Source organism: Haemaphysalis longicornis, unplaced genomic scaffold (genome assembly GCF_048455015.1).
Source record: "Haemaphysalis longicornis isolate Haplotype H1 unplaced genomic scaffold, Haemaphysalis longicornis Haplotype H1 scaffold_1, whole genome shotgun sequence".
Lineage (NCBI taxonomy): Eukaryota > Metazoa > Arthropoda > Arachnida > Ixodida > Ixodidae > Haemaphysalis > Haemaphysalis longicornis.
The window spans coordinates 401,785,784-401,812,317 of record NW_027526203.1 but is presented as its reverse complement, the minus strand read 5'-3'; the positions used below and the strand labels follow the sequence as shown (position 1 = coordinate 401,812,317).

The window sequence follows — 26,534 nt, the reverse complement described above, 5'->3', positions numbered from 1 at the left end:
GTTTTGCGCCTGCATTTCTTCACCCTCCCCTCCGTAACGTGTTCTTTGCGTGCAGTGAACACAGATAACCATTGGTATGTTTGTTATCCGAATAAATATGACGTTATTGCGCGTCACTCCTTTTTCTAAACATTGTTTTTTTTTTTCTTTTTTTGCTGTCAATGATGCGGAAACATACGGGGCTATTTTTCGGGCCTTTCCGTGGTGTGTTGGGGCGGATTTCGCCTCAGCGAATTTTCGCTTCAACGAAATTTTTCGCGCGTCCCGTCAATTTCGTTGTAGCGGGATTCGACTGTATCTAGGTCATCAGGAATAACAATAAATTTGTCTAGTTTCCATACTAAGGTACCCAGACATAGCTTTTCTAAGAATTTAAAGCAGTGGTATTTGCGGCACAAGTGAAGTTAAGCAGACGGCATACGCTGATCATCCTAATGTGCACTTGTGCAAATTTGCCAGCTATGTATGCTGCGCACTCGTTTCTGTTAAGCATGAAATGACCTAATCTAGCCTATATTTAAAATTTGTGTTTACAGAGACTTGCAGTACAGGTGCTTGCACTGCAGTCCGGGTACGAGGACTCATGAGAACAGCGCTGCACAGCGGGGATTAAGTGCCACGACAAAGCGGGCATAGTCGGCTTGAAGGTGTGCCTGTGAGGTTTTACATCTTGTGATCATTTTTCATGATTGACGTGTATGTTTCGCTGCACACCGAGTTTCCTTCCCAAAACTAAAGTATATTTCTGATCTTTTTATCCCTCACGGAGATCAGGATAACCAGTGTGTAAAAATACATTGATGACATGAATACTGGAACACCTGTAGTTGAGGTCACCAAGTAATATGCATGTTGCCCTTGCACAAAATATACGGTCGTCAGTAAAGCTCAAAGAGCAGCAGGTCACCTTATGAACAATTATATAAACCAAACGGTTAAAACACAAAGTCTCGAGAAATTTCAGGGTAATTGGCAGGTGTGGTCCAAGGAAGACAACTTCACAGCAGATTCCTGTAGAGCTCAGCAACTTAAGCCGATTTAGTTCCCCATTCTGTTTTCTTCACACAGTGCTAGTAAGCCGTGCCCGCCTTCTGCTCCTGGTCATGGCCCTTTAGTTAACTACGCACACTGCTACATGCATACTCTAGGGCTTTGTATGTGGTCCCACTCGGTCAGTTGGAGCAAAACATTGCTCAGCGATTTGTGGACAGCTTTCCCACTAAGCCTTTAGCGGTGGGGAGTTGTGAAGAAACGACGCCACTTGGCTGTGTTTGGGGCAAATTATGAGCCAGCAAGCAACCACTTGGCCGCCCATCATAATCCCAGCCACACGGAGTGCGGCCACAGATACCTGATTCGGTTCAGAATGTCCGTGCCAGCCTGGTCCAGAATAGCTCGCTGTAGCAGTTCTTGCGGGAAGTTCTGCCGACTTCGACAGATGTCCTCGATCTCCTTCCGAACTTTCTGCAAGAGTGGAAATTGAAGCAATGAACCAGCAAGTGAAATAATCATTCCCTCTATACATACAAAATACTACCGGATGCAGAATCGTTACAACAGAAATGCTTAAAAGTCCCATGCAAAAAGTGTTATCTTGCTTCTGTTTTTACGTTCTGACGTTTATTTCAGTTACAGGAGAATCTCGATAAATGGAACATGAAGGGTCCATAAACGTGTTCCATTTTTCAGATGTTCTGTTTACTGAAAGAACACACTTCAATGCTGCCACAGATGCTTCACAAGAGCTGTTTCACCAAGTGAAGATAACCAGACACTATGAATGAACTCAAACACTTTTTATATTTATAAAACAAGCATATAAAACTTGGGTTTTACACACGAAAGCAACACCTAAAACATTAGACATGCTGTAGTTGGAAGAACTTAAAAATTAATTTAGACTGCCTGGGGATAGTTAACGTGGGCTGAAATCTCGACGCACGGGCATTCTTGTTTTTACATGCAAGGTAACATGCAGCAATATTGTGAACCGCAGCTAATCTTGCTCTCACTATCACCATTGCTCCTGTGCACTAAGTTATTTGCATTATCATGTTTTTGATATTGCCAATAGCCAGGAAGGTTCCGATGGCTGACAAAAGCCTTTATTGCAAGGCTTTAAATAAAGCTTTTGATCCTGGTTGTTGTGTGTTCCCCTTAGAGTATCACCTAGCAGTAACAAACAGTCGCCAGAGTTCACAATCTTTTTTTTTTTTTTTTTTGACACGTTCGGGAGTGTCATCGCTGCCTCAATCAAGATATGCACAATCCATCCTTGGTGCCCCAGCTACACTCCAAACCGCGTCCTCACACGGGAGTTGCGAGCCCAGCCAAACGAGAGGTGACCGCCACAGCTATTGGTTGCTGCGTTAAAAAAGACTATACGCATTTGAGGGGGTAAAGGCACATTTGTGGGGAAACTGCAAGGGTGCACGGTGCCACCTACGACTGCCTCTTGTAGTTGAATGGCGCAGATAGCTTCATTACCTTTATGTAACACCAGAATGCCCTTATGAAGCCCCTCCCACCCTCACAACCCCCTTTTCCCCATGGAAAAACCTCTTCGGTGTTTAAAAAGGCTGTCACACTGAGGTAGACCCTTCATAGTTGTCATGGCTGTCATTTCTAATTGATGGTTTTCTTTCATCCTCCACCACCATGCAGTAAGAGCGATGCTAAAGTTGTCCCGGTCGCGAAGTCCTCATTACATACCTCATCGGACATAATTGTAGGACACTGGTCCTCGATGCATTTCAGCATGTTTGAGGCGGTCCCCTGGAATGGGGAGCAATGAGGCAGCGTTTACAAAGGGCAGCAAGTAACAACAGCCAAAGGGCAGCCCACCTTGAGGTAAGCATTCAGGGTCTTCTCCATCTCGTCTACACAGCCCTGCAATTTTATCTCAATCGGGTTGCCCGCCTCTTCCTGCTGGAGGACCACATCGTGAAGCCGGGTCAACAGCTGAGCAAAGAGAACGAGAAGCACTCCTCAGTCTTTGTCTCCGTCAGGGTCTCGGAAATGGCAGTGGGCTGCAAGGCTCCAAAGCAGACACACAAGGAAAAAGTGCATTGGCTACCCTACATCGTTCAAAAGAATGTTGCCCAATTGTGGAACTATTCATAGCAAGGCAAAGGGAATCGGCAAATTTTGCACTAAATGCTCAACATCTCATGTTTCAGCCAAATTTGAACACATTTTGAAATGCCGTTTGCACGCCACTGCTTCTCCTTGCAGTGCCGTTATGATTGCTGCACAGAATGGAGCTGCCAACTACAAAAACACAAGTGACATTAAAGAGAACTGTGCCGTCAGAAGAGTAGTGTTAGATATCAACACAAGACGCCTGCATGTGTTTCTGCAGCAAACATTACGCCCCATTTTTTCCTAAAGCAGAGATGGACTTTTCACTGTAAATGCACTGCAATACACAAACGCATTCCCATCCTTCAGACTAACTGCCTGCTTTTGGGCACCCCACGTTTTTGAATGAGGATCAGGTAATTATAGCAAGCGCAGGTTAGTCTACAGGCACTCCTCCAACTGTGCTTTTCAACAATGCCTCCGTATTAGTACCACGCTCAATTAGCCGCAATGCTCCAGAACCGCAAAGGTAATGTACAGTGAACAGCACACCTGCTTGGCACTGCTCGCATCCTTCAGGTATCCTTCAGCCTTGAGAACTTCCTCGTCACAGGTGACATCTTCAGTAGACGATGCCTGTGCTGTCCTGATCACGTCCTGGAGATGCAGCATCCAGCGGTCCACCATCTGAGGTACAAGGGGGACAGAGAAGAGAGCTCCACACTGCTGCCCAAAAGGAGAAAAGATGAGCTTTGGCTATCACCTGTTGGGTTGAGCTCAGAAGGAAGCCCTGCTGCAGCCTGAATGCTTGGCTATTGCTGTGCTTCTTTGGGGACACATTGCGGTGCAGGAGCTCGGATATCTGAAAAGCACAAGCAGCAAAGCGCAGCTTAAGCAAGTTTGCTGAAACACCTTCCCATCTTGGGTGCAAGGATGAAGGGCTTGAGCAAAAGTCAGTTTCTTTTTTAATAGTAAACACTTTCTTTCTATGTAACTACGAGTGTAATTGCTACAATTACCCGTCTACAAAATTTAGTTGGCCTAGAAGTAATGGAGAATAAAATATTCAAAAGCACTAAAACATTTTTAACTATGACAGCTAAAGGAAACAGTAGCTAAAGGAAACACCAAGCACAAGATGCAAATGAGACATGTGCTAAGGAGTGGTAATCTCAAGACCTTTTCCTGAAGGTCGATTTAAGTGAAGCTCCCTTTTCAATAAACTTGTGCACCACACTCCATTCCTACTTCTCTAAAAAACATGGATGTCTAAACAACTTATCTCATGATATGTAAAGTATTTCAAAATGAAGCAAAAAAAAATGGCTGCAGAATGAAAATTTGGACAGTAATTTCAGTTATAGAAACACAACACTTAGGAAAATGCAAGATAAATGCTTCAAAAATATGTATACAAACATTTCTCATTTACTGGACATTTCCCTTTATGGACATTTTTATTTATTGAAAGAGCCTTCCACTTGAAGGTGTGATTATTTTATACTGCTGCGGTGAAATGATCCGCAACAACACAAACTTTTCTTGAAGTTGGACGTTTTCAAAACTGACAGTGAGAACTACGACGAATTTACAATGGCACAACAGATCACACAGAATTTCGATAACACAGCTTTACAGGCAATAAATAACTAATTTGCATGAAAACCAAACTTCAACACAATATGAGCTCTTTGTGCATTCAAACCTATGTGGCTCATACGGCACGCAAATTAATTCAGTGGGCACCACCAGGTACTACCAATGGTCAACAAAACTCAAATCTTTGTGAACGAGTTCAGCTAATTCCTACTATTAACACGCCGGTAGTGCTCTTGTGGATGTCTAGCAGGAATACACTAGAGGGCATTGCACCAGTACATTGTGGAGATCCTTGTGTCCCTACACCTCACACACACGTTTTGGGCGAGCTGGGAGTCGCCATTTTGGGTGGCCGGCACGTTGTAGGAGTCGTGACCACTTCATGACCCCCCTGTGCAATGTGCCAAACCGGCTTGCCGCGAACGTGTGCGGAGGGCGAGGGGGAAGGAGCACCAGTTCGTTGCCTCCTTTCACGCTGCCCTCTTCTCTCTTCTCCCCCCAAGGCGACGAGCAGCCCGCAGGAGAGATTCGGTCGTAACCAGTCGCAAGGGAAGCCTTCCCCGCTCCCGCGACTGCGATGACAGACATCAAAGTCTGAGTTTCGGCAGCTTGAGTGAGCGAACGGAGCTACTGTCTCCCCACAAGCAATAGTCTTATTGTCTGGTACATGCCTTGTATCTGCCAGGCAATAAAGCCTCACTTGGATAGCCGGAGTCTTCAGATTCCACTGGGGCTAGTGTAGGGCACACAGCACTTCCTCTAGCAAAGCTAGCCGGGGTCCTCTGCTATCCCGTACGTTAGCCCACAACATCAGTACCTATTTTTAACAGTGGAGCTGCTGTTACTGGCCATAATATGTGCAGCGTCATCAGGAAACCCTGGGTCATAGTTACTCCCATTGCTCGACATTGTCCAGGCTTGTGCGTGGCGCTCGCAAAAAAAGAAGGGGGGGGGAAGACTGTTCCTGTGCATCTACGCCTTGAACAAGACAGCTAACACTACAGGCGCCCAGTTCGCGAAGCCGGTTGTCGTCGGTTCCAGCGCGTGCTGACGCATTCAGCTTTGCGAGAAATGTGAAAACTGTGGACAAAACAATCCGGGCCTGCCAGTCATGCATGAGGAAGACGACGATATAGATGGATATGACAATGACTACTCCTGCCATAGTGAAAAGCGACGACGGAACATGTAAATGAACGATTTCAAACCTAATGCAATGCGAGGTGGTGTCCTTCAGTGCTCACACAGAAAGAAATCCTCCAGCTTCGCTATGGTGCCTTGCACAACGTAGTGCAAGCTTTGCCAATTCTTTTTTTTTTTTTTTTTCCCAGTTCCTTCGAAACCTTCATGAACTGGTTCAAACCACTTTTCTCCAGAGCTGAACTTGAGCCTGAACTAACAAGCCATGTACACGAGTGCGAACCTGAATTTGAACTGCACCCAAACATGGAATTGACACCCTGACTGCAGGGCTTTTAACTGAAAGCAGGATGCTTGCCTACATGTTTGAGTCCACGCTGACACACCAGTGACAAGGAATTTAGAACCTTGCTCTGTAATGTCCCACAACCCGCCATACCTTCTTCCAAGCCGCCTCAGTGCGGTCAGGCGCAATTTTCATAGCCAAGGTGATGTCGACGACTGGACAAGGCATGTACCTAAGGGTGAAGTTCCTACAGAACAACAGAAGTGTGGCAGGCACAGATACATCAGTGGACAACTTCTCATATTAATTCCACAGCAAGTAACCCAGTGGCATGAAAGAAGATGCATTCATTTCTGCCTTCTTCCTACGTGACAAAAAGGCCAACTAGGGATCCCAGATACAAGCATCACTTGGTACAGCAAACTTAACAGTGAAAGCATGGCAAAGATCAATTTTGCCGAAAAATTTAGAATTAAACGGGCACGGAAATTTGACACTTCAGGACAAAGAACATCCCAACAAGAAGATGCTAATATTGTAAAAATTAACAATATTAGCACCACATAAAAAAGAAACTTGAAGGCTGCCACACCACTTGGCTGCTTAGCATTGCTTCCGGATTCTTCATGTTTATCTTATATCCAACAATTAGTCTTCTCTGGCAGAATGGCACCACAACAGCATGCCTCCAAATAGGCAAAAATACAAATGTGAATATTTTATTGTTTTTTTCATAACTGATTGAACAGTATCCTTTCAATGCCTAATTCGAAAGAGTTTCAGCATTTGAAAATTTTGCTGACAATAAGGAAGAGGCGTACGCATAATTAGGGTGAGTCCCCTAGAGCCAAGGCAAGTCTGAGCCCCCGTCTCTTTTTTCTTATTTGTTATCGGCCCTGTTCTGATTCACTGCAGGGTCTTGATAGCTAAACATGACCCAAACGAAGTCAAGCACTCAATATGACCAGGTCCCTATAACAACCTATTAAATGACACGTCAGAAACCGGAACTTATTTAGGGCATTACCTTTTATATTTTACTAAGGCAGGAGCAGGTGCTTCCCTCCAAGCTGTCTTATGCATGTTGCCAGCTCAGTATCGCTGTTTACAACCAAGACTCCACTTAGCGGAAAAGGAGCACAGAAAGTGATAACGGGCACAGCATGCATTGTGACTGGCAGATGTGGGAGTGTTTTTGACAACCTGACAACTACGCGCAGACAATCTGCCCGCCAGGTGAAACAAACGACGCATAGGCTGAACCTTACTGGCCAAAAAGGGTGACGAAATCAATGCTTTTGTACCTGCTTGTCTTTTTGGACAGAAAAGACTTCACACATTTTTTGCAATCAATACTCTATACCTCGTGCCAATAAAAAACTATGTTGTCCCGATGAAGTGAACCAAATGTGAAGCTATACTTGTGGGTCGCCATTACCAGGACCAGGTACGTACTTCTCAAGTGCGTAGGCAATATCTTGAAAGCCCTGAGCAGGGGTGGAATTCCGATCCCACAGAATACTCTTCAGCTTGGAGTTGATTTGCAGGGCCTTGGCGAGAGTCTTTGCCCCATTCAGTCCCATGTAGTTTCCACTGAAAAGCCAGAATGAATTGACATGAGAAGGCATCACGGCAGTCAATGTCTGAGTGCACTGAATAGCTTCACCTAAACTCCACTATTTTAAAACTACCAAAGCAACAGTTTGAAAAACTTCTTTTGATACTGAACTATCTTTATTGCCTGACAGATATTTAGTGAAAGAAGCAGGAATTTGAAAAACTTCTTTTGATAATGAACTATCTTTATTGCCTGACAGATATTTAGTGAAAGAAGCAGGAAGTAGGCCTTGATTCCAGCACCTTGAACCTGATTCTTGCAATTGGGCGCAGTCGGAAGGTGACAGTGAATCTCCAGAATAAGTACCGCAAGTTGAAGCATAATGAAATGACATTAAACATCAGCAAGTGTTCCCGCCAAGTTTTTAAACTCCTAGCAGATTCCTCAACCTTGCATTCATATCAAGGAACCTTGTGCTGATCGTAAATGCAAAGCTGGTCATTGAAAACGTTTCCACATTGCACGGGAAGGAACTGTTGCCACCAGTAGTAGAAAAAGACCATATTTCTTCAGGAGGACCATCAAAAATCAAAAGGAGGGCCATCATTAGAAGCTGATTCACTGCAAGAAATGGGACCGACGAGTGCTAACACTTTTTCCAGCATCACAGAGCCACCGTGAAGGACCAGAATTTAGCTCTTACAAGTTTCATAAAGCTAAATACCTCAAAAGTATGGGGAGGCTTTTCTTTTTTTTTTTCCTTTTCATCGGCACAGGTAAGGACAGGTGGTGGGAGAGGCACGGACTGACCGATTACAATCTATATGCTGCAAAGTATGGTAATTCGTGCTAAACTACTGCACCAGGTGCTTGTTTTTTGGGAAGTCAGATTCCTTTTTCAAGCTGAACATAGAGTAACATCCCCACTTTGCAGCTTTAGCCCTCCCTTCCCCAATTTAAGTTTAGAGCTTTCAACTTAGCCTACAGAAAGTTAGCATACTACATATGTATGTACAAAAGAAAGAAGAAAGGAGCAGCAGCACTCACGTGATGTCAATGGATGTGAGGCACTGATTACTGCCCAGTGCATTTATGACCAGGCAGAGCTCTCCTCGAAGCTTCGAGTCTGCCAGTGAAAGGTACTCAAGAGAAGAGTCCTTCTCTTGAATCAGCTGCACAACTGCTTCCATTACGCGAGTTATGTGCCTGAAAATCGAAAAAAAAAAACAGCACATTACAAGAAGGGCTCCCTACAAAAAAATATCACAATACAGTACAAATGTTACCTTTTGTGCTTTCAACACCTCAAAACAATATGCATCGAATTTTAAACACAATATGATTATTTAAAAATCAACTTATGAATTGAGAATATGATACAAGCATACAGAATAATTCAGCTTATATGTATCATAACACAAAGGGTGTATGGAAGTCAACAAATAATTTGGAATGATATAGTGAGCGCTATGTGGATATTGTCTTTGGTAAGTTTACAAGGCCAAAACTACATAGGACGGGTTATAATTATCAATAAATGTATGGCAAAGCCCAAAATATTTGGAAGTGCCTCCATCAAAAAAAAAACCCAATTTTTAAAGGAAGAAAACTATTGGCCGTATTTTGAGTCAGTCATCTACTTCATGTGTTTCCTCAACTCGGCTGAGTGGAGGATGCCACAATGCTTTTACAAGGAAAAATCACTTCCAAGGACCTCTTTGAAAGGAGGTTCAAGTGGAGGAGGGATTCAGAATAATCCAACAAAATGAAAAAAAAAAAAAAAAAAGAAAAGAGGGAGGCAAATCAATGAAAATATGACATGACCAATTTCTGCTATCAGCACTACCAAAACCAACAAGTCCTGCACGACACTTGTGAATTTTATTCTGAGCATACAGAACACAAAAGTGCTTTTCCTTTACTCTTTCCCAGATGAACAATAAAAAAAGAGCTTCACTTCTGTTACCGCAACACATTTATTACTATTGCGATTCCAATGTCACGCAAAATGTGTGTTACCCAGCAAAGTCAGTGTGAAGGCTATGAACATAAGCTACTCTAGGTAAATAATAATTAAAGCTGTTTGACTTCTCAAAAAAAAAAAAAAAAAAAAAAAAAAGGACCCTTCACATACACAGGCAGATCAATGGGCAGTCCAGCTGTGAGAAATGATGTAACCTACTTGCATGCTGACTATGTATACTAGGATTTAGCCCCATTACACGGCTCTACGTGAACAGTAATCTGTGCAGGTCCCTAACCAACAACCGCTGTTGTGGGCTGTGTTGCTAGCTATGCAAAAACAAGTCCAGTTCTGATGGTTTCCAGAACATTCCCTAGATGGTGAATGATGATGCAAACATTTTTTGTACTGGCAGCATTGCCCAATACAAAAAAAAAAAAAAAAAAAAAAAAACATGAAAGATTTACTGCATGCTTTTAATAAACGAACAGTAAGTTAGACGTGTCCACATTAGCATCAGAAACCAAGTTTAGTACAGCTTGTAGCACCAGGTCAGTTTCTCTGCAAAATTTCAGAGTTACCAATTCAAGACTTGCATACACAAAAACGTCATTAAAGGAAGGGTGAAGTAAGCTGCAAATATTGATTAAAGGAAGGGTGAAGTAAGCTGCAAATATTGATTAACTGATTTTGGTGCTTAACCCTTTGCTGTCAATTGTTGGGCCCTGCCCGAAAACACAACACGGCTGTAGCGGTCCGCTGTTGGGGTGCAGGTTAAATTTCGCGGCTTTTCTCACTGCGATGTGCCCGCATTCTTTGTATACATACATGATGCACCATCTCTTGAGGGATAAGGGAACTTTGTCTATAAGTTTTTTTCTTAATGCACTAGGGTGCAGCACAATGTTCAGCCCGGGCCTTCTAGATTCCAGAGCGTTTTAATGTGCATGCTGTTCGCTGAGAAGCATGGCTGCTTTCTCATCACATGCGTTCACTTAGCGAAAGCGATAATGACTTCAGTGAGGAAGACCATGACGGCGGTGGAGACAGCACCGTGTTGATCGTTACTCTGTGGGCTACGCATTTTGTCGCAAGACAATGGAATGGTGGCAAAAGCTTTTTTCCTGGCATCTGGAGGTTTCTTTTGTTAATAGTTTCATTTGGAGGTGCACACAGCTGCAGAATAATGCCAAGAAAGAGCAGCGAAACCTGAAGTATCGCCGTAACCTCATCAGACAGCCGGTGGGTGATCTAAGGGCTCAAGCCAAAAAGTGGGGCCCCTCTGCACGTGAGTAGTGTGAGGAAAGGCCAGATGAGACGAGCCATTCCCCCTACAAGCTCCCAGGCCGAAGCAGCAAGGACTGTGCTGTTTGTAGTTATTGAAAAACAAAAGGAGGCAGGAGGGAAACTTTTTCTGGAAACCCTGAAGTAACAACCGTCACCTGTGCCTGGGAGAATGCTTCAAGTGGCTTCACATGGTGCTCAAATATTGTTAAAGAAGTTGCAAGCAGAATGCAAGAGCACAAATAAATATCCTGTGAAGTTTTCTTGCACGGTGTTTTTCTTCGCGGTGTCAGAAACTGGCAAGATAGTTGCAGACCGGAACGGCCGGAAAGTGGGTAAAAGTTCCGGACTGCAAAAGTTTAACGCGCCGAAGCTACACCTGGGATATGAGGTGCGCAGTAGTGGAAAGCTCCGGGTTAATTTTGACCACTTGGGGACCTTTAACATGCGCTGAAATCTCGACACACGGGCGTGTTCGCTTTTCGCCTCTATCAGAAAAGCAGTTGTGACGGTCGGACGCCGCCACTGGCTGCCGCAAACAACACGTGCTCACACAAAAACGTGCCCCCACGTGGAGAGACCACGTGCGCGGGCAAACACGTGCTGCCACGAGGAAAGACCACGCGCGCGCAGAACATGCGCCCCCCGCATGTTCGGAAATGTTGACCTTGAAGCGCCCGGAAGGCTTGCAGGGCGGCGCGCCCACACGCAGGGCGATGACCGGCCGGTCCTCAGCATTCCCCAACGAGCTCGCCCTTGCCCTCCCTGTACGCAACCCAAGAGGGGTATAAGAAGGCGAGCGAACGAGGCCCCCGAGACTCTCTCCCGACTAGGCACCATCCAGCCAGGCCGAACGAGGAAGCCGCCCGTAGGAGTCATCCGATCGCGTGCTCCCTCCCCAACCCGGGCCGAAATTGCGACGAGGGGACCTCCGGCTTCTGAATCTCCCGAACTTCGTTGACCAGCCAGCCAACGGCATCATCTCGAGACTGCGTCCACGGTCCAGCGGAGTACGGACCACCTGCGCTACCCGGCACGAGAGTTCCGGCACCCCCCCCAACGGCCCAGCGGAGCACGTGCACACCGCAACGCCGCATGTGACAGAGTTCCCGGCTCCATGACCCGGCGCCAGCCGCCCACCTGACCCACCTCTACCGAGTCCCAGCCTCTCAATGGGTGAGCGCACCGGCACCAGCACTAATTATTGTTGATTAAATAGTATACTTGAGCCTGCGTTGTCTCATTTCCCCTCAACTCTGCGTGGACCCACATAGTTGGTAGCGTGACGCCATCTCCCTTTCGGGGAGCGTCACACAGTAAACTGCAGCTGTGATCGAACCAGTGTCCTTGGGCTCAGCAGCGCAACCACGGCAGGTGAGCTGAAAATATTGCCTAACTATGCTTCCAAATTAGGGTTTAAAACCCATTCTGAGTTGTTTTTTTTTTTTGAAGAGGGGGCAATTACGAGCATTTAAAAGTCTGCTCACAAGTCACGATTCCCTTGTATCATTACCCTCCCAATCTGCTCTACCACCAGCTATGACACACTTGCAAGTCCACAGCGTAAATTTAGTGGATTGCTAGAGTGTTTAACCTGTATGACTGACTAGCACATGAGCAAAAACCACAGTCCATATTAATCATGAAATATGTGAAAAACTTAATTCTAAGGGACAGGCAGCATGGATCCCCATTAGAAACTAGTGACATCACCGAGGTATTTGGTGCAGCATCCTCTGAGGGCCCATGCTATTTTCGCTTTTGCCTCCTATTACAGATAAACTAGTGCTCTAGAATTACACTTAATAGTCAATGAATTACACGGCTCAAACTGCAAATAGCAGCCACAAAAGATCTCGACAAATTCCCATTGCTGTCTTTTGGAGGCATCAACTTTTCAAAATGAGAGACTTTCAAACAGCTTTCTATCAGTCAGAGCTCAATAGGTACGGAGAGTATGGCTCTGTCATAGTCTTCTTTGTCACACAGCCTTCTTTGTATTGAGCCCTCAGTAGACTTCCGGGTTAGACTGGCATGATCCTCTGTTTGCTTGCTATCAGTACAGGTGCTGTGGTTCTCGTTCTGACAACTGTTGAATTTTTAAAGAAATAGTCATTTCTTCTGTCTTTCAGTGTAGAGCCACTCAGGTAGTTGTCACATGTGAACACCTCAGCAGAAACTTGCTGTGCAGAGAAGTTTGCAGATATGTACGATCCACCCCCAATGTTGATTGCAGCTTTAACAACAGTTAACCCAGCTACTCTGAGACTAATTTTACCTTCACCCTGGCCCGGAACAAAGCCATTTCAAGCTGAATCACTTCAGTTAGACATAAACAACGACTTCCCCACCTAAAGTATGTCAGGACAGAACGTAAAATGGCGCCAGCTTAAAAAATACAGTGAGTCAGCAATGGTGCGCACACACCGCGGCGGAAATGCACAAGCCAACAGGGCCAGAAAATCACTCAGCTACTAGATGGCGCTGCATATGCAGGTGGCAGTGCCCTTTTTGGAACTGTCTGTGGGCTCAAATCATGTATCTCATACAAACTTGCATAGTAAGAGACGTTAGGTGTACATTATTCACTACTCATACAATCTTGGTTCTGCTCAGTTTTCCTGAATACAAGGTTACAGTAGAACGTGAAGTCAGCACTTGAACAACAGCCATCTCGCAAACTGTGAATACACTTAGCGGCAGCTGGTGCCATTTCACTAACTACAAATTGTTTGCCCACAGCAAGACTCATAAGTAAATTCAGTCGAGACGAGTGTGATGGCTAGATGTAGAGACGAAATGCTGCAAAATATTTATCCTGCAGTAGCATGACACCCAAATACTAATGCCCCCTTACTTTGTCTTCATGTTAGTGAAGTTCCTGCCAATGGAAAGCCGTTTGATAGACTGATTTTTTCCCACAGCTGCCACAATGTTGGCCAAATCTTGGTCAAAATCTGGGGAAAGGAAAAAGGTGCCTGGTGTTAGCAAACAGCAGGCTGACCACACCACACAGTTATCATACTTGCGATGCATGCTAAATGCAAGCAAAAGCAAATGCACGCCAAATAATAAGCAGTTGTCTGCAAAAGGTGACACAGTAAAACAAACTTCTGCACAAAATGGGCATGCACGACCAGTAGTTTAAGATGTTTACCTGAAAAGAAGGCTGGAGTTGATGGCTTCACGCTTAGTCACCACAAACCAACTAATGTCAGGTTTATTTCACAACAAATTGATTTAGATTTTTCCAAACCTCTGCCATTTCTATCCAGCTTAACAAAGCCAAACTACATTTTGCACAGACAGTGATAATAATAACTGTCACATTACCAATATGGAGTAAGGGCTGGATGAAAGCAAACAAAATTCTAACCTAAGCAGTCCAAATTGCCTTAATTGTACATTAACCCTGCAGAAAGCATTTTAAATATACTGAAAATTCATCTATTCTTGCTGCAAGGGTAGCTGCCTAGAAGACACACGGCCCAGAATAATAAGATTTTACGCTATTTTGTAAACAATGCATTCCTTGATGGCCCCTTCATCGTGCCTCATACCCACATTCCACAAGTCCAATTTCTTCCTCTTGAAAATTCAGAAAAAACAAAGCACTAAAACTACCTGTCTAGAAATCATCTTTTAAGTTCAGGCTATGCAGTATGGAAATCAGTTTTCCTAAATGGCAGGCTAAAACTTGGTCCTGCTTGGTCCTCCAGCTTGGTCCTTGCAGGAGTGCAATATGTATTAAATAAATAAATAAATACTGTGTTGTACGAACCTAGCAAAAATGTTAATTGAGAAAAAACCATTTGAAGTTTGAGAATGTTTTTAATTTCAGGGCCTTTTTACTCGACAAAAAGCAGTCCGCTGTGTAAGCTGCAGGTTCTGCATCAACCCAATGCTGCTCGGTGGCTTCCACACAGTTGAAATATGAACTGCCCTTGCTCAAGGTTGGAAAATGCTGGGCATTTTTTCCTGCTTGCTTCCCATTCTGAACAATAAGGGCTAAACCTGAGTCTACAGCATCATGCGGAACTCCGAAACTTGTGAGACAAGTTTCTTTCAAACTCTACTTAACCTTCATTTTGTCGGCCAACTGTGGTTTACACTATATTTTTTTATTACCTTTTTTTCCCCTCCACAGTTTACCACACTGTTCGCAGAACATTAAAGAGCAGAAAAAATTATTTTCATATGAAGGCATTCAAATCGCTCGCTCTAAACATTTTCTTCCTCCATAGCTCCACCTTTAAAACGACATTCACACACCTTTTCAATTGCATGTGAATTGAAAAGGTGTTAAATGGTGCACATAATGACATGCTCAGAATTCAGAAAGTTTCTTCCCTTTCTGGCCCTTCTGCAATGTACTAGCCATTGCATAAAATGCTCACTGCACTGGGTCGTGCAGGTGAGAGTCGGGCGCCGTGGCGGGGACTCACTGTTCTCGCTGATGTCCAAGCTGTACAGGCAGCGGATCCCTGGCAGGCAGGACTCGAGCACCAGCGCACCTTGAGTCTTCAGGTCGTTGCAGCTCAGGTCAAGCCACACCTCGGTGAGGATCTCGTTGCAGGCAAGGCCCAGCAGCATGGCTCTGCGAGAAACAGATCGCGCCAACATGTTGACAAGAGAGTTTGGCAGCGGGCAAAACATTTACAGAAACAAGCATCAGGGGTACAATCATAGGCCTCCATAGATTGGCCACATGCTGCCGCACCATTTCACTGCATCAAGGCATAGAATAGAGGCCACGTTTCGGGAAGTCAGCTCAGCTGCTCAGAGGGATCCAAGCCTCTCACAGGGGGCACGCCAGAGCCGCCACTCACTTGAGTGCCTCCATGGGCATGCGGACGTTGGCCATGTTGAGATGACGCAGAGCAACGGTGCTCGAAAAGAAGGTCTTGAACGAGGGCGGCACCAGCACCTCTTTACTCTTTTTGGAGCTGTAGACATTGCGGGACAGGTTCAGCTCCTCAAGCTTCTGCGTGCAGCCTCGCAGCAGTGCACCAAACACCTGAAAGCAGTGGAACTGGGCCAGTTAGTCGCTGGCCTGGGGAAAAAGCCTGGAGGAGATGGACAGGCCTAGCAATCATTGCATGCTCAATGCATATGAAGAACGAAAAAATTGCAGACTAATTAGTATTGACTGGACTTCCGAGTTAGGGTACAGTTTCTACAAGCATACATATACAAAAGAAAAAAGTTCAAATTGGGGTTGTAAGTGCTAAACCTATGTAAAATATTTGCCTTAACTAAAGAGCAATGGAAAAACCAGCAGACTGGAATCAAATCTGCAACATTGCACTCAAAAACTCTTCCTGCACCATGCTAATAAATTTTCAAATTCACAGGAGCAGAGATCATCAGTTAGTAATTATCTTGAATCACTCATGCAGAACATTGCATCAATCAAAACCCGTGACATTTTGTAGCACTCACACAGTCATAAGCTAAGCAACCAATGGTAACCAAGAGAGAGAAAGAGAAAGAGAGAGAGAGAATGTGTTTATTGAAAAGGAGAAGTCGGACTGAGAAACTGTTCTTGGGCCTGCTACTTCCCACTGGGGCGTGGGTACGGGGGACAAAAAGACAAAGGAATGAATACGGAAGGCATGAAAAATGACAGTGAAATTGACGAATGAACTATGCCCGTGCAGTAAGACAAACGTCTCACATGCAATGGGGTGCCGAATCATGTTATCGCAGTTCACTTTTGAGTACATGATTATCGTCCATATAAAAAAAAATTATGAGACATTATTCCGCAGTCTGTTTTTAGTTTTTGCAACTCGGAGCCGAGAATCCAGAGAGGAGTCAAAGGAATATAAGAAGGACTTTAACAGCTAGGTTTTGCTTCCTGTTGTCAGCCCATGTGGCCAAAATCTTTTATTCGGACAGAGGGCGAGTGTCGAAGTAGTAACGCTGCCTCAAGGTTCTTTCGCTCACTACTGTACCTTGGTCAAACGCTAAGCAAATGTTCGATCCTCTCTGGACAACTACACCGAGGAAAATGTTCTTACAGCACTATTGATAGATTGATGTACGATGAGTGGGGAGTACGAATATGTTTTAAAAATCAAAGCAAATACAAATAATAAAAACCAAGTTCAAATAGCCTGAAATATTTTTCGAATACCAATACTTACTGTTTTTCGTAAAATTAAAGTTTTCAACATCTGCAGATGCAGAAACTGCAACTTTATTGAATACCAAATACCATAAAGCAAAATCATAAACCAACGGTTTAAGGGTATCCCTACCCTCCCAGGTTCACGAACGTGGGGCTAAATCGTGACAATATGCTTTGCGACTGTACAGTTGAGAAACATTCTGAATACCTTTTAAAGAATTTAGGGAGATTCGAATATTCAAATAATAAAAGTGTTGTTTGGATCGAATCGAATACCAAATAATTCAAAATGATATTAGCACACCCCTAGGGCGTAAGTATTTAGTCTGAGCTTGTTTTTCCAGTAACGAGTTTTGAAAATTGAGCAGACTAATGAGCTCCTTTTTCCTTGTTTTCATTGACCTAGTGAACCCCTCTACTACGTTATGCTCACCCAGACTGTCTGCGGACTGCCTGGGTAGCGATCCGGTGTCAAATTTTCTCATACATTCCTACGGGACCTCCAGTCCAAAGGCAGTCAATCCTAGGACAGCCCACGGATTATCCAGGACTGGCAAATCGAGGATGCCACTTGACAGCACCAATGGCAAACCTTTGGCTAATGTGTTTGGTGCTCTGTGTCAAGCATAAGGCATAAAACATGTGACATACTGCTCATGCAGGAACAATGTTGCCAAGATGCCAACATTTGCTTACAGAAGCAATATCAGATATTGGATCTGGCTCTTTTGACCGACTCAAGCCTGCAAATGCTCACTGCCGCTGGTAAGGGGCGCCAGCTACGTAAGGAATAAAGAACGCCCATTACGCACGAACTGTGTGCTAACTGCACATGCAAAACAGAGACACAAAGGGGAAAAAAAAAAGGGCTGCTTACAGTTTCCAGTGCACACTCCGTGCCCGACAAGTCCAAATGGACAAGAGAGTTTGGCTGCGCCAAGTAGTTGTACAGGTTCTGAAACAGCAGCAACACTTGAGTTTTCTCGACTGTGCACTGGAATGAATGGCTCAGCCAAGAAGAGGCAGGAGTGCTCACATTGATGTCGTCCTTGAAGACATTGTCGCTGAGGTTAAGGTACGTAAGGTTGGAGGGCATGGAACGGTTCAAAGAAAGTGCATGAGCAAGAGTGTTGACGCCCTTGGCAGTGATTCCCGTGCGGGCGAGGTTCAGGTAGCTTAGTCCCTTGTGCAGCTTCCCCAGTGGGCCACAAAGCTGACCGACCCCTGGAAGCACAGATCCAATAAGAACGGTTGGGTCGACGCACGGCACGTTGCTGATAGGCACCTTGCGGGCAGACAGTCAGTGCCACCAAAATATACAATTACAAGAGGCACACAAAGCAGCAGCGGAAGAAGCAGCAGCCAGATGCATATCCCAATACATCTTTAAAAGACCAGCATCTCTTCTTTCAATGCCCCTGGTAAGTAAACAGCACAGGCACATCTCCAAAATACCTTGCACAGGACAAAATAATATATTACACAGAGCACACAAAAAATAAGGTCGTGGAACTATCAAACTGCTCATCTTTCAGAATTTAAAGCTTGCATCACCTATCACTGCCACTGAGTCCAGTAAAAAGTAAAATTATATATTTGTATATCTGGATTACAGAATTTAACCAGAAAAACACCCACATTACTCTCGCATAAACCTTTGGGGCGGGAACAGAAGCAGTGCTGCACATTAACTGAGCAAATCGAGACCACTGAATTTGTCTTACTGAACATCAGGGCCGAATGAGTCAGCCAGGCAAAAGCAGTGCATTGCCACACAATGAGACAGTCCATGCAAGTGTGCAACAAGGACACACTAACATGCTCAACTACAAGGCTACTACTGCCATGCTGTGTCTGCCTGGCATTCGAGCGTGCTTTTTATAAAAAAAAAAATGCTTCTGGGACAAACAGAGGACTCAAGCCAAGCATTATTGGTGGACTTCGATAAACAATGAAACCCGCAAGTATTCTGTAACATAAGACTGTTGAAGCTAAAACTGACTCAATACTACTTTTGTACTATTAGTGGCACACAGTAATAAGCCTGTTACAAAAGCCATAGAATAAACACAGGAGGTGACTCACATGTTATAAACCTAGTTAGCTTTCTCAAACTTTTGGCCTGCGAACAATCATTCCTGCTTTTCTATTTTTCCACTGCCCGATAGTTTGATTTTATATTAGCTTTAAATAGTATGCAACAAGGTCTATAACTGGCTTCTTCCTACAAGCACATGCATGCATCAAACTTCCCTTCCTGGGCCTTTTAAGCCAACAACATAATTAACACTCAACATGTTGCCGGCAGTAATGTTGATCTTTCTGGCAAAAGTGACAAGTTTGGAATATTCATGTTCCTACATATTTGGAAAGGAAAGCATGACCCAGGCATAACACAGCCCTACATTCACATTGTCTCATTAATCCTATTAGTTAACTAGAGAACAAGCTAGGAATATGTACTTCATTAGGCCTGCTTCGTTTACTTGTTTTCACCAATTGTAAAATCTAAGCGCAGTCAGAAGCCCGCTGGGAACAGTAAACCTTCATTCTGCTGTGGAAGTAATGAGCCAGAATTGTTTCGGAAAACATACTGTGCACCTGCACCATGCACAGCTGTAAAAGAGGTGACCATGAACCCGTTTCAGATCAACCAATGATGTCCTATAAACCGCAAAACGGTGCTGTGAGGACGGCAGCAAGAGTGGTCTTAAAATTTTGGTCAAGATGTACTCGCAGCTCCGCGAGGCACGCCATTAAAAATGTCTGAATCTTGTCTATTCTACTGCCCAGGAATTTACAGGGAGAAAACATCAGAAGCTAAGCTCAAAATACACATTATTCTTGGAGCCTTGGAGTGGCGTCTCATTTCGGAGTTTACTTTGGGTAAACTCAGAACAGGCTTCCGAGAGTAAATTTATTTTGAGGAAATAAAGGAGTTATTTTTTAATGTGCCACAATACAAGGCTTTCTGTACATAGCACAGAAAATTCATTCCCACTGGGTACAGGGAGCAGGAAAAAAGAATGCCGCTGTTCGTGTAGACTACCCCTTTACACTGCGTGTGCCTTCCATCTCTCCCTACTCATATCACCGATAACGGAAACCAAGAGTAAATCTGGGGCCATTTTCCGGAACCCCTTTCCTCCTACTGCTGAAGTTACATAACAAATGTGCCTACTGAGAGTTCACTACTAGACGGTGATCGTGCCAGGGAAGCATGTTGCCACATGGGCCAGACGCTTAATGCAAGGCTCGCCAGACACGGTCTCCGTCAAAGTAGCTTCCTTTGTGCAGAGGTAGGTAAATGCTTTGCCATTATGGAATGCTTGCTGAAGTGCGAGACACACGAAACGCTGCTCACAGGTTAGCCTCCATGGTGGTGAAACGCAATTTTTGCATTGCAACTATAGTCAAGGCACAGGTTAGCCTCTACATACCTCGTTAACCATTGCCCACAGGAACCCTAATTGCAACACTAACCGCAATACTTCGAACTGATGCCTGCAGCAACAATGAAGCATCCTTGGCAACTCATGGGACAGCTAAATAGCTGACAATACATTCTAGATGCATATTACCATCCCATTACCCAAAAGTTGACTGCATGTTTGCTAGATGGCCTCGGTATTCACGTGTGAATGGCAAAGCTGAAAAAATGACACAGATGGTGAAGCAATTTCTGACAAAAGGAAAGGATCGTTGTCTCCCTCTCAAGGCCTATCTCGGCATCCGAGCGAACGACATCAGCCCCGATGAAATTCTCATGGGCCACAAGAAAAATCGACACAAGAGACCTGTCCTCCCATCATTGAATTGTCGAAAGAGATGGAACGGCCAATTTGGACAACACTTCATAGCCAGATTCACCAAAAGTAGCCTTAAGGCTTCAGCTAATGACAATCAGCAGAGTGGCTTTGTTTTATTTCCGGCCCACAACATTTGTGTGGCAGACATAAGCTCTTACAGCAATGTCACTAGCAGTTCCAGTACCTCCGGGGTCTTACTGGATGAATACTGAAAGGGGAACAGCACACCGCAACCGCAAGTTCTTGGTCAACAGCCAAAGAAAATGTGAAGATCAGCAGATTGTCTTTTTAATCTCTCGTCTTGAGGAACCACCTGAGGACGCTCCAGATCATCCCAGCCACAACCAACAGCCCACCGAGCCACTTAGAAACCATTCTAGCCCAAGCACTACACCCGAATTTACAACCTCAAATAGTGCATTTTGGTCGAAATCAATAATCACCATTTGACAATGGAAATAGGCCACCCAGGTCAGCAGTACAAAGAGTATACGGGCAGGTACTTTCACTGCACCCAGCACACCCTTTTACACCAGTCAGGCCATGTTGAAGCCTCTACCACATTCCTAAACTAGCATACATGAAAAGAAATTTCATGTGGCAGCACCTGCAATGCCACACACAACATGCCACTATGGTCCCTTCCCTCTGCCATTCCACATTGAGTGGTGAGAGTGCATAAGAATTTTTCCCACCTCCTAGTAATACCACAACCATTTACCTGCTTAGTAACACGATTTGTAATTGGCCGCAAGTTTAGAAAAAAAAAAAAATCCCACTTCATTCCTCCAACCTAAAACCCTCCAGAAATAAAGTCTGTTCAGATAAATCAGAACCGCTAAAAAATTTATCAGGGAGTGTTTTTTAAAGTTTTTGTGAGATTTACTCAAAAACGCACCACAATAGCTATAAGCCACCAGCCCTTGGACACTACCTTGTTCCAAACGCTTCAAACAGTTGTACCTCAATACTGATGCCAGAGTCCTTCAATGTTTTTCTGGTCATGAAACTCCCAAGGAGGTAGCACTCCGAGGCTGACATTGATTGTAGGGCAGCCAGGGAAGTGGTCAGAGGGACGCTCAGCAGAGAATGCACGCTCTATGCGGAGTGTACGCTTTTCATGTCGTGTGGCGCTGAAAATTGACTTGACATTTTTTTCACTGGCAAAGAATCTCAAGTGCACGGTCATGCCGTTAACTTGCAGAGTTTCCGGCTTCCGATGTGACTACAGAGGGAACGACGACAAAGCATTGCTATTTCGCTCTTTTTCTGAAACGCTGCGCGTGAGATAGAAGTGTGCCATTCCCCCCAAAAAGTTAGTGAATTTAGCTTTTGTTTACTTCAAGTACGCGGATGTAAAAAAAAAAACATTTTCACACCAGCTTGGCAAATGAGTCGTGAATGGCGAAAAATAGTGCGTCAATGTGTGCACAGACATTGTAGAGAGCATACTCAACAACTGAACTTCTGCTTTAAGGGTCGGATGCACATTGCATTTTTTGGGCACAACAGCAGAAAGAAGTCCACTTTTTAACAAATTTGTTACATGCCGAGGTGCTGCAAGACCTCACCAACATCACATCCGTCACGGAAATTACATCGCCAGAAAAAGTTCCACTGATGCGGCGGCGCTAGGATTCAAGTCCACAATCCCCCTGGCTGCAATGGTAGGTGTGAAACGCTCTGCCAACTGGGCCATGAACTCAGGGCTGTATAGCTCTACGAACGCGCCTTATATCCTTCCCTATAACATTCTCTATTCAGACAGTCTAGCAGAGGTGAAGCGAAGTAGTGCATCGTGATGCTAACGAGCACCGATAGTTGATGCCTCGATAGGGCAGTGTATAGGAGCGTAAGCTGCGGTGTTTATCCACCTCCTATGCTGGAGGTGTGATGGCCCCGTGCACGGTGGAGAAATAACTTATTATTTCTCCACCATGGTCCCATGTAAGAAATTACACCCATCTTCCTGTGAGGGAACCCTGATGTGATGCGACGCATCAGGGGGGAGCGTTTGGACTGACGCTGGTATTGGATTGCATCAGTCCACTCGTTGAAGGGACTTGTCGCTTCCATCACGTCTCCATCGGAAGATCTTGCACGGAGGTATCGTCAAGCAAAGTCAAGTCAAGTGCAAGAGCGAGCACTGGACTGATCCGGCGCCGTGCGCTCCCCCACTTACATTCCCGCTTTTGAAAGGAGAGGAGCCGGGGGGGAGAGTTGCGCGCATGCGCACACATGCACGCACCCAGAGCAGCGAAGCGCACACACGCAGCTGTTGTTATGATAATGAGACGGAGTGAGAGTGTTGCACACAGCTGTCGGAGAGAAGAACGAAGGAGAGTTGCGCATGTGCAGTGAGCGTGCGGACAACGCCGCAACGACGACGCTGGAGGGACATACCCGCGAGCAAGAGATGCATCGCATCTAAAAACTGTTGCATTAAGGCAGAAAGGCAACGATGCCAACTGGCGAACGTTGCTCTCCTGACTACTTTGGTGCGACGAGAGACATGCCAGCAGGAAGCACAACACATTCACACATGTTTGCAATGAATATTCTGGTTATTCTTCATCTTTTTTTTCCCCCTCACGACGCTTTTCAAGCCTCGCCGCTGTACGAGCGACCACAGCCGGATGTGCATTCACGGTTCAAGCTAAGAACTCTGCCTCTCGTGTTCCACAAGCTGAGCTCGTCGCAATGCAAGCATCTGCTGTACACGCCCCGGAGCAGGATCAAAGTGGTCGCACCTTTGCCGAAGCGACCTTCCAGCAGGACATTGCTCGCCAAGCACATCTACAGGACTGCTGCTGACCCGCAAATCCTGCTCCTTTCCCTGTAGCAGACCGTGACTTCACCAAACAATTCGTTGACAACCCGTTCGATTTCGTTCGCACGGTTTGGAAGCACCTGGTGTTTCAATCAGATTTATGCAATGCTCCGGCACGTGTAATCCAGTGTCTAATGTTGATGCGTCTAACAGTACCATACTGAAGAAATATAAATTGCAATGTGCAAGTTCATATCGATGCACAATAAATATTCAACTGCTCCTGTGAAGGCACATTTCACTTTCGTGTTTTACCGATTCCTAAGAAAGAGGATTCAATCACTTTTTTTTTTTTCTGAAGTGTTTCCAACATTCTTTTAATCTAGGAAAGAATAAGGTCTCTAGGACAGCGGTTCGTTCATAAGGCCGAGCGAGTGAAGGCGAAAGCTAAGCCAGTGAGAGGAGATGTGGAGACTTCTTTCTTTTTCAGCATTGCCTTCTCTTTCTGTCTTCATTTCTTTTGGGGGGAAGGGGGGGGGGGGGAGGAGGAGGGTTGTTTTTGGTCAGGCACATTGTCGGACTGTAAAGGGAGCTGGTTAAAACCACCTTATAGTTTTCAGACATTTTTTTTTAATCACTCGGATGACCTTTGTTTCTGGGGATAATAGGCCAGAAATAACTTTGCCAAATAAAAAGGCCTCATCAACATATGACTAACTATGTCAAATATGTTATTATTTTATGCAAAATTAATATGTATAAAAATGTGAATATATTGAATATATAAATGTTTGCAGTGAATGAGTTTGTGAGCACACACATAACGAGCAACTGAGAACTAATAAAAAAAATGCCTCAACTGCCACTCCCATTCTAAACTTGAATTCTACAACCAACTTGTTTCTGATGGCATCAGAAACAAGGAAACTCACGAGAGTAGTCTTCGTTTCATAGTGATCAATATTTCATGACTTTCAGCGGTTCAAAGAAATGCTGCAAGGTCTTCCTTTCGCACCACGCTGATACTATGTCTCTCCTGCTTTTTGCGCGAGCTGGGTTCTAGCAGGTATCAGAAATTAGTTCTGCGTGTCACTTACTATATCCAAATCATGCCGGGTTAAAAAAAATGTCTCAAACTTGCCCCCTATGGCATGCAAGAAGGGAGCATTACGGCCAAGCCATTTAGGCTTTCGACGCACGTGAATTTTCATGAACAGCGCCATTTCCAGAGCTTCGATGGCGTGCTATGAAAGCGATTTAAGGTTGAGGGCTGCGGCTGGGCAAGGCTATGAGGAGCGCAAGCAAGGGTCAGGGAAGCGTTTTAGCAAAGCACTTCTCTGGGCTAGATGGTGGATGTCAAACCTAGTTTAAATTAATTGCGCCGCAAAGGCTGCACAAAACACAGACGGGAATGAGGAAAGACAACACGAATGGGAAAGCGCTTTCCCATTCGTGTTGTATTTTTCCTCAGTCTGCATTTCGTACAGCCTTAGTTATGCAATTAATCTAACCTAAGGTAGGAATTTCAACCATCTTGAGACCCAACTCGCCCTTAAGTCTCCCACGCGTGGGGGACTTCTGAGAAATTTCTCAGAATCAAACGCAGACATCAGACAATTCGAGTGTGCGTTCTGCCTGATACAGATCCCCAGTAGGGCTGCAATTGTAAGACTCCTGCCGGCTTCATTTTGTAGCAGTCTAGAGGGCATAATTACCAACAACACGTTTCTACAGAGAAAGTGTCGCCAATGACGGGTGCAGGTTCTGCCGCGTGGCTGTAAGAAAATGGACCAGCGGCGACCGCTGGATGCCCTCCAATCTGCGGTGACACACCTAACGGTAGCCTTTGTCCCCAAACAAAACTTGGGTGGGAATTTCATGACCATAAAAGCATTGAAGGACTCTGCTAATGTCTTTTACTTGACACACTTGAACATCATTAGCATACATTGCAGGAGAAATGGATTAGAATTTCTGTACATGTGACAAAACCATTCATTATTCAATTTTTTTTTCCATGTGCCAACCTCCTTGCCAAGTGCGCCACACAGAAGAGATGCTTCTGTCATGCATGTGATACGAACTGTCGTGCAACAATAAAATAACAGGTATAACGAGGTATTTTGAAATACCAAGTGAAAGCTGTGCTCTCCACCAGTACAACTTCGCTACCACCTTACTGATGATTCCTCAAGCTCAATTCAACTTCAAACAATAATTTGTTTTTATCTGACCATTCATCACCTCCACCATACATACTTCATGATCCTAAAGGTGCACTTGTGCAAGGAAAGGCTGACATTCTTGCTAGAACCACAAGCAACTCTTTGCAAATGCAGTCAGATCAACTTGTGATTGCAACAAGGCTGGCAATGACAGTCAATTTTCTAGCCTTGAAGTGTCTATAACAGACATGCAATTAAAGCGGACATGCAGACAAGTTTGGTTCATTCGAAAGATTGCCTCGTTAGAATCATACTGACACCACTTTTAACACAAACGTCACTCAAATAAGCTATATAATTAGGAAAAAAGGGAATGGCCATGCGACCCACTAGCTCATTTCCCACAACAGAACCTACGATGTCATATCAGCCAGCTCTGCGATTGGTTGAAGCTGGCAAAAGCAAACGCAAATTAGGGCAGGGCTTATAAGCTTGCCGAACAAGCTATTTGCGCTTAAATTTAGGGCACATTCTTTTTATAGCAGTAGGAATGGTGGGGTAAACAGCGGAAGAAACATAGAAGTACCGATGCGTACTGCTGTTGGTACTACGCGCACTATGCTAGTTTTAGCTGCGGCGCTTTGGGGTTGTCTCGGACAACACTGGCTGAATGGTGTAAGCGATGGTGTCTTACATGGCCATATTTGCAGAGCGAACACAATGTTTCGCGAAACGATTATTTTCTA

General features: G+C 44.8%; 1 protein-coding gene across 2 annotated transcripts in view; it reads right to left on the bottom strand.

The window, feature by feature from the left end:
- The window catches only part of Lrr (capping protein regulator and myosin 1 linker 1 leucine rich repeat protein), an 80,854-nt gene that overhangs the window by 25,290 nt on the left and 29,030 nt on the right, over positions 1–26,534 (bottom strand). For both annotated transcript variants that reach the window (XM_077686833.1, XM_077686834.1), the window contains 13 exons: positions 18,081–18,268; positions 17,922–17,999; positions 15,741–15,928; positions 15,357–15,508; positions 13,769–13,868; positions 8,712–8,870; positions 7,562–7,699; positions 6,260–6,353; positions 3,845–3,943; positions 3,634–3,768; positions 2,845–2,961; positions 2,713–2,775; positions 1,352–1,464 (listed from right to left, as the gene is read on the bottom strand). In XM_077686833.1, the coding sequence (XP_077542959.1) occupies positions 1,352–1,464; positions 2,713–2,775; positions 2,845–2,961; positions 3,634–3,768; positions 3,845–3,943; positions 6,260–6,353; positions 7,562–7,699; positions 8,712–8,870; positions 13,769–13,868; positions 15,357–15,508; positions 15,741–15,928; positions 17,922–17,999; positions 18,081–18,268 (1,624 nt within the window). The remainder of the gene's footprint in view (positions 1–1,351; positions 1,465–2,712; positions 2,776–2,844; positions 2,962–3,633; positions 3,769–3,844; positions 3,944–6,259; positions 6,354–7,561; positions 7,700–8,711; positions 8,871–13,768; positions 13,869–15,356; positions 15,509–15,740; positions 15,929–17,921; positions 18,000–18,080; positions 18,269–26,534) is intronic.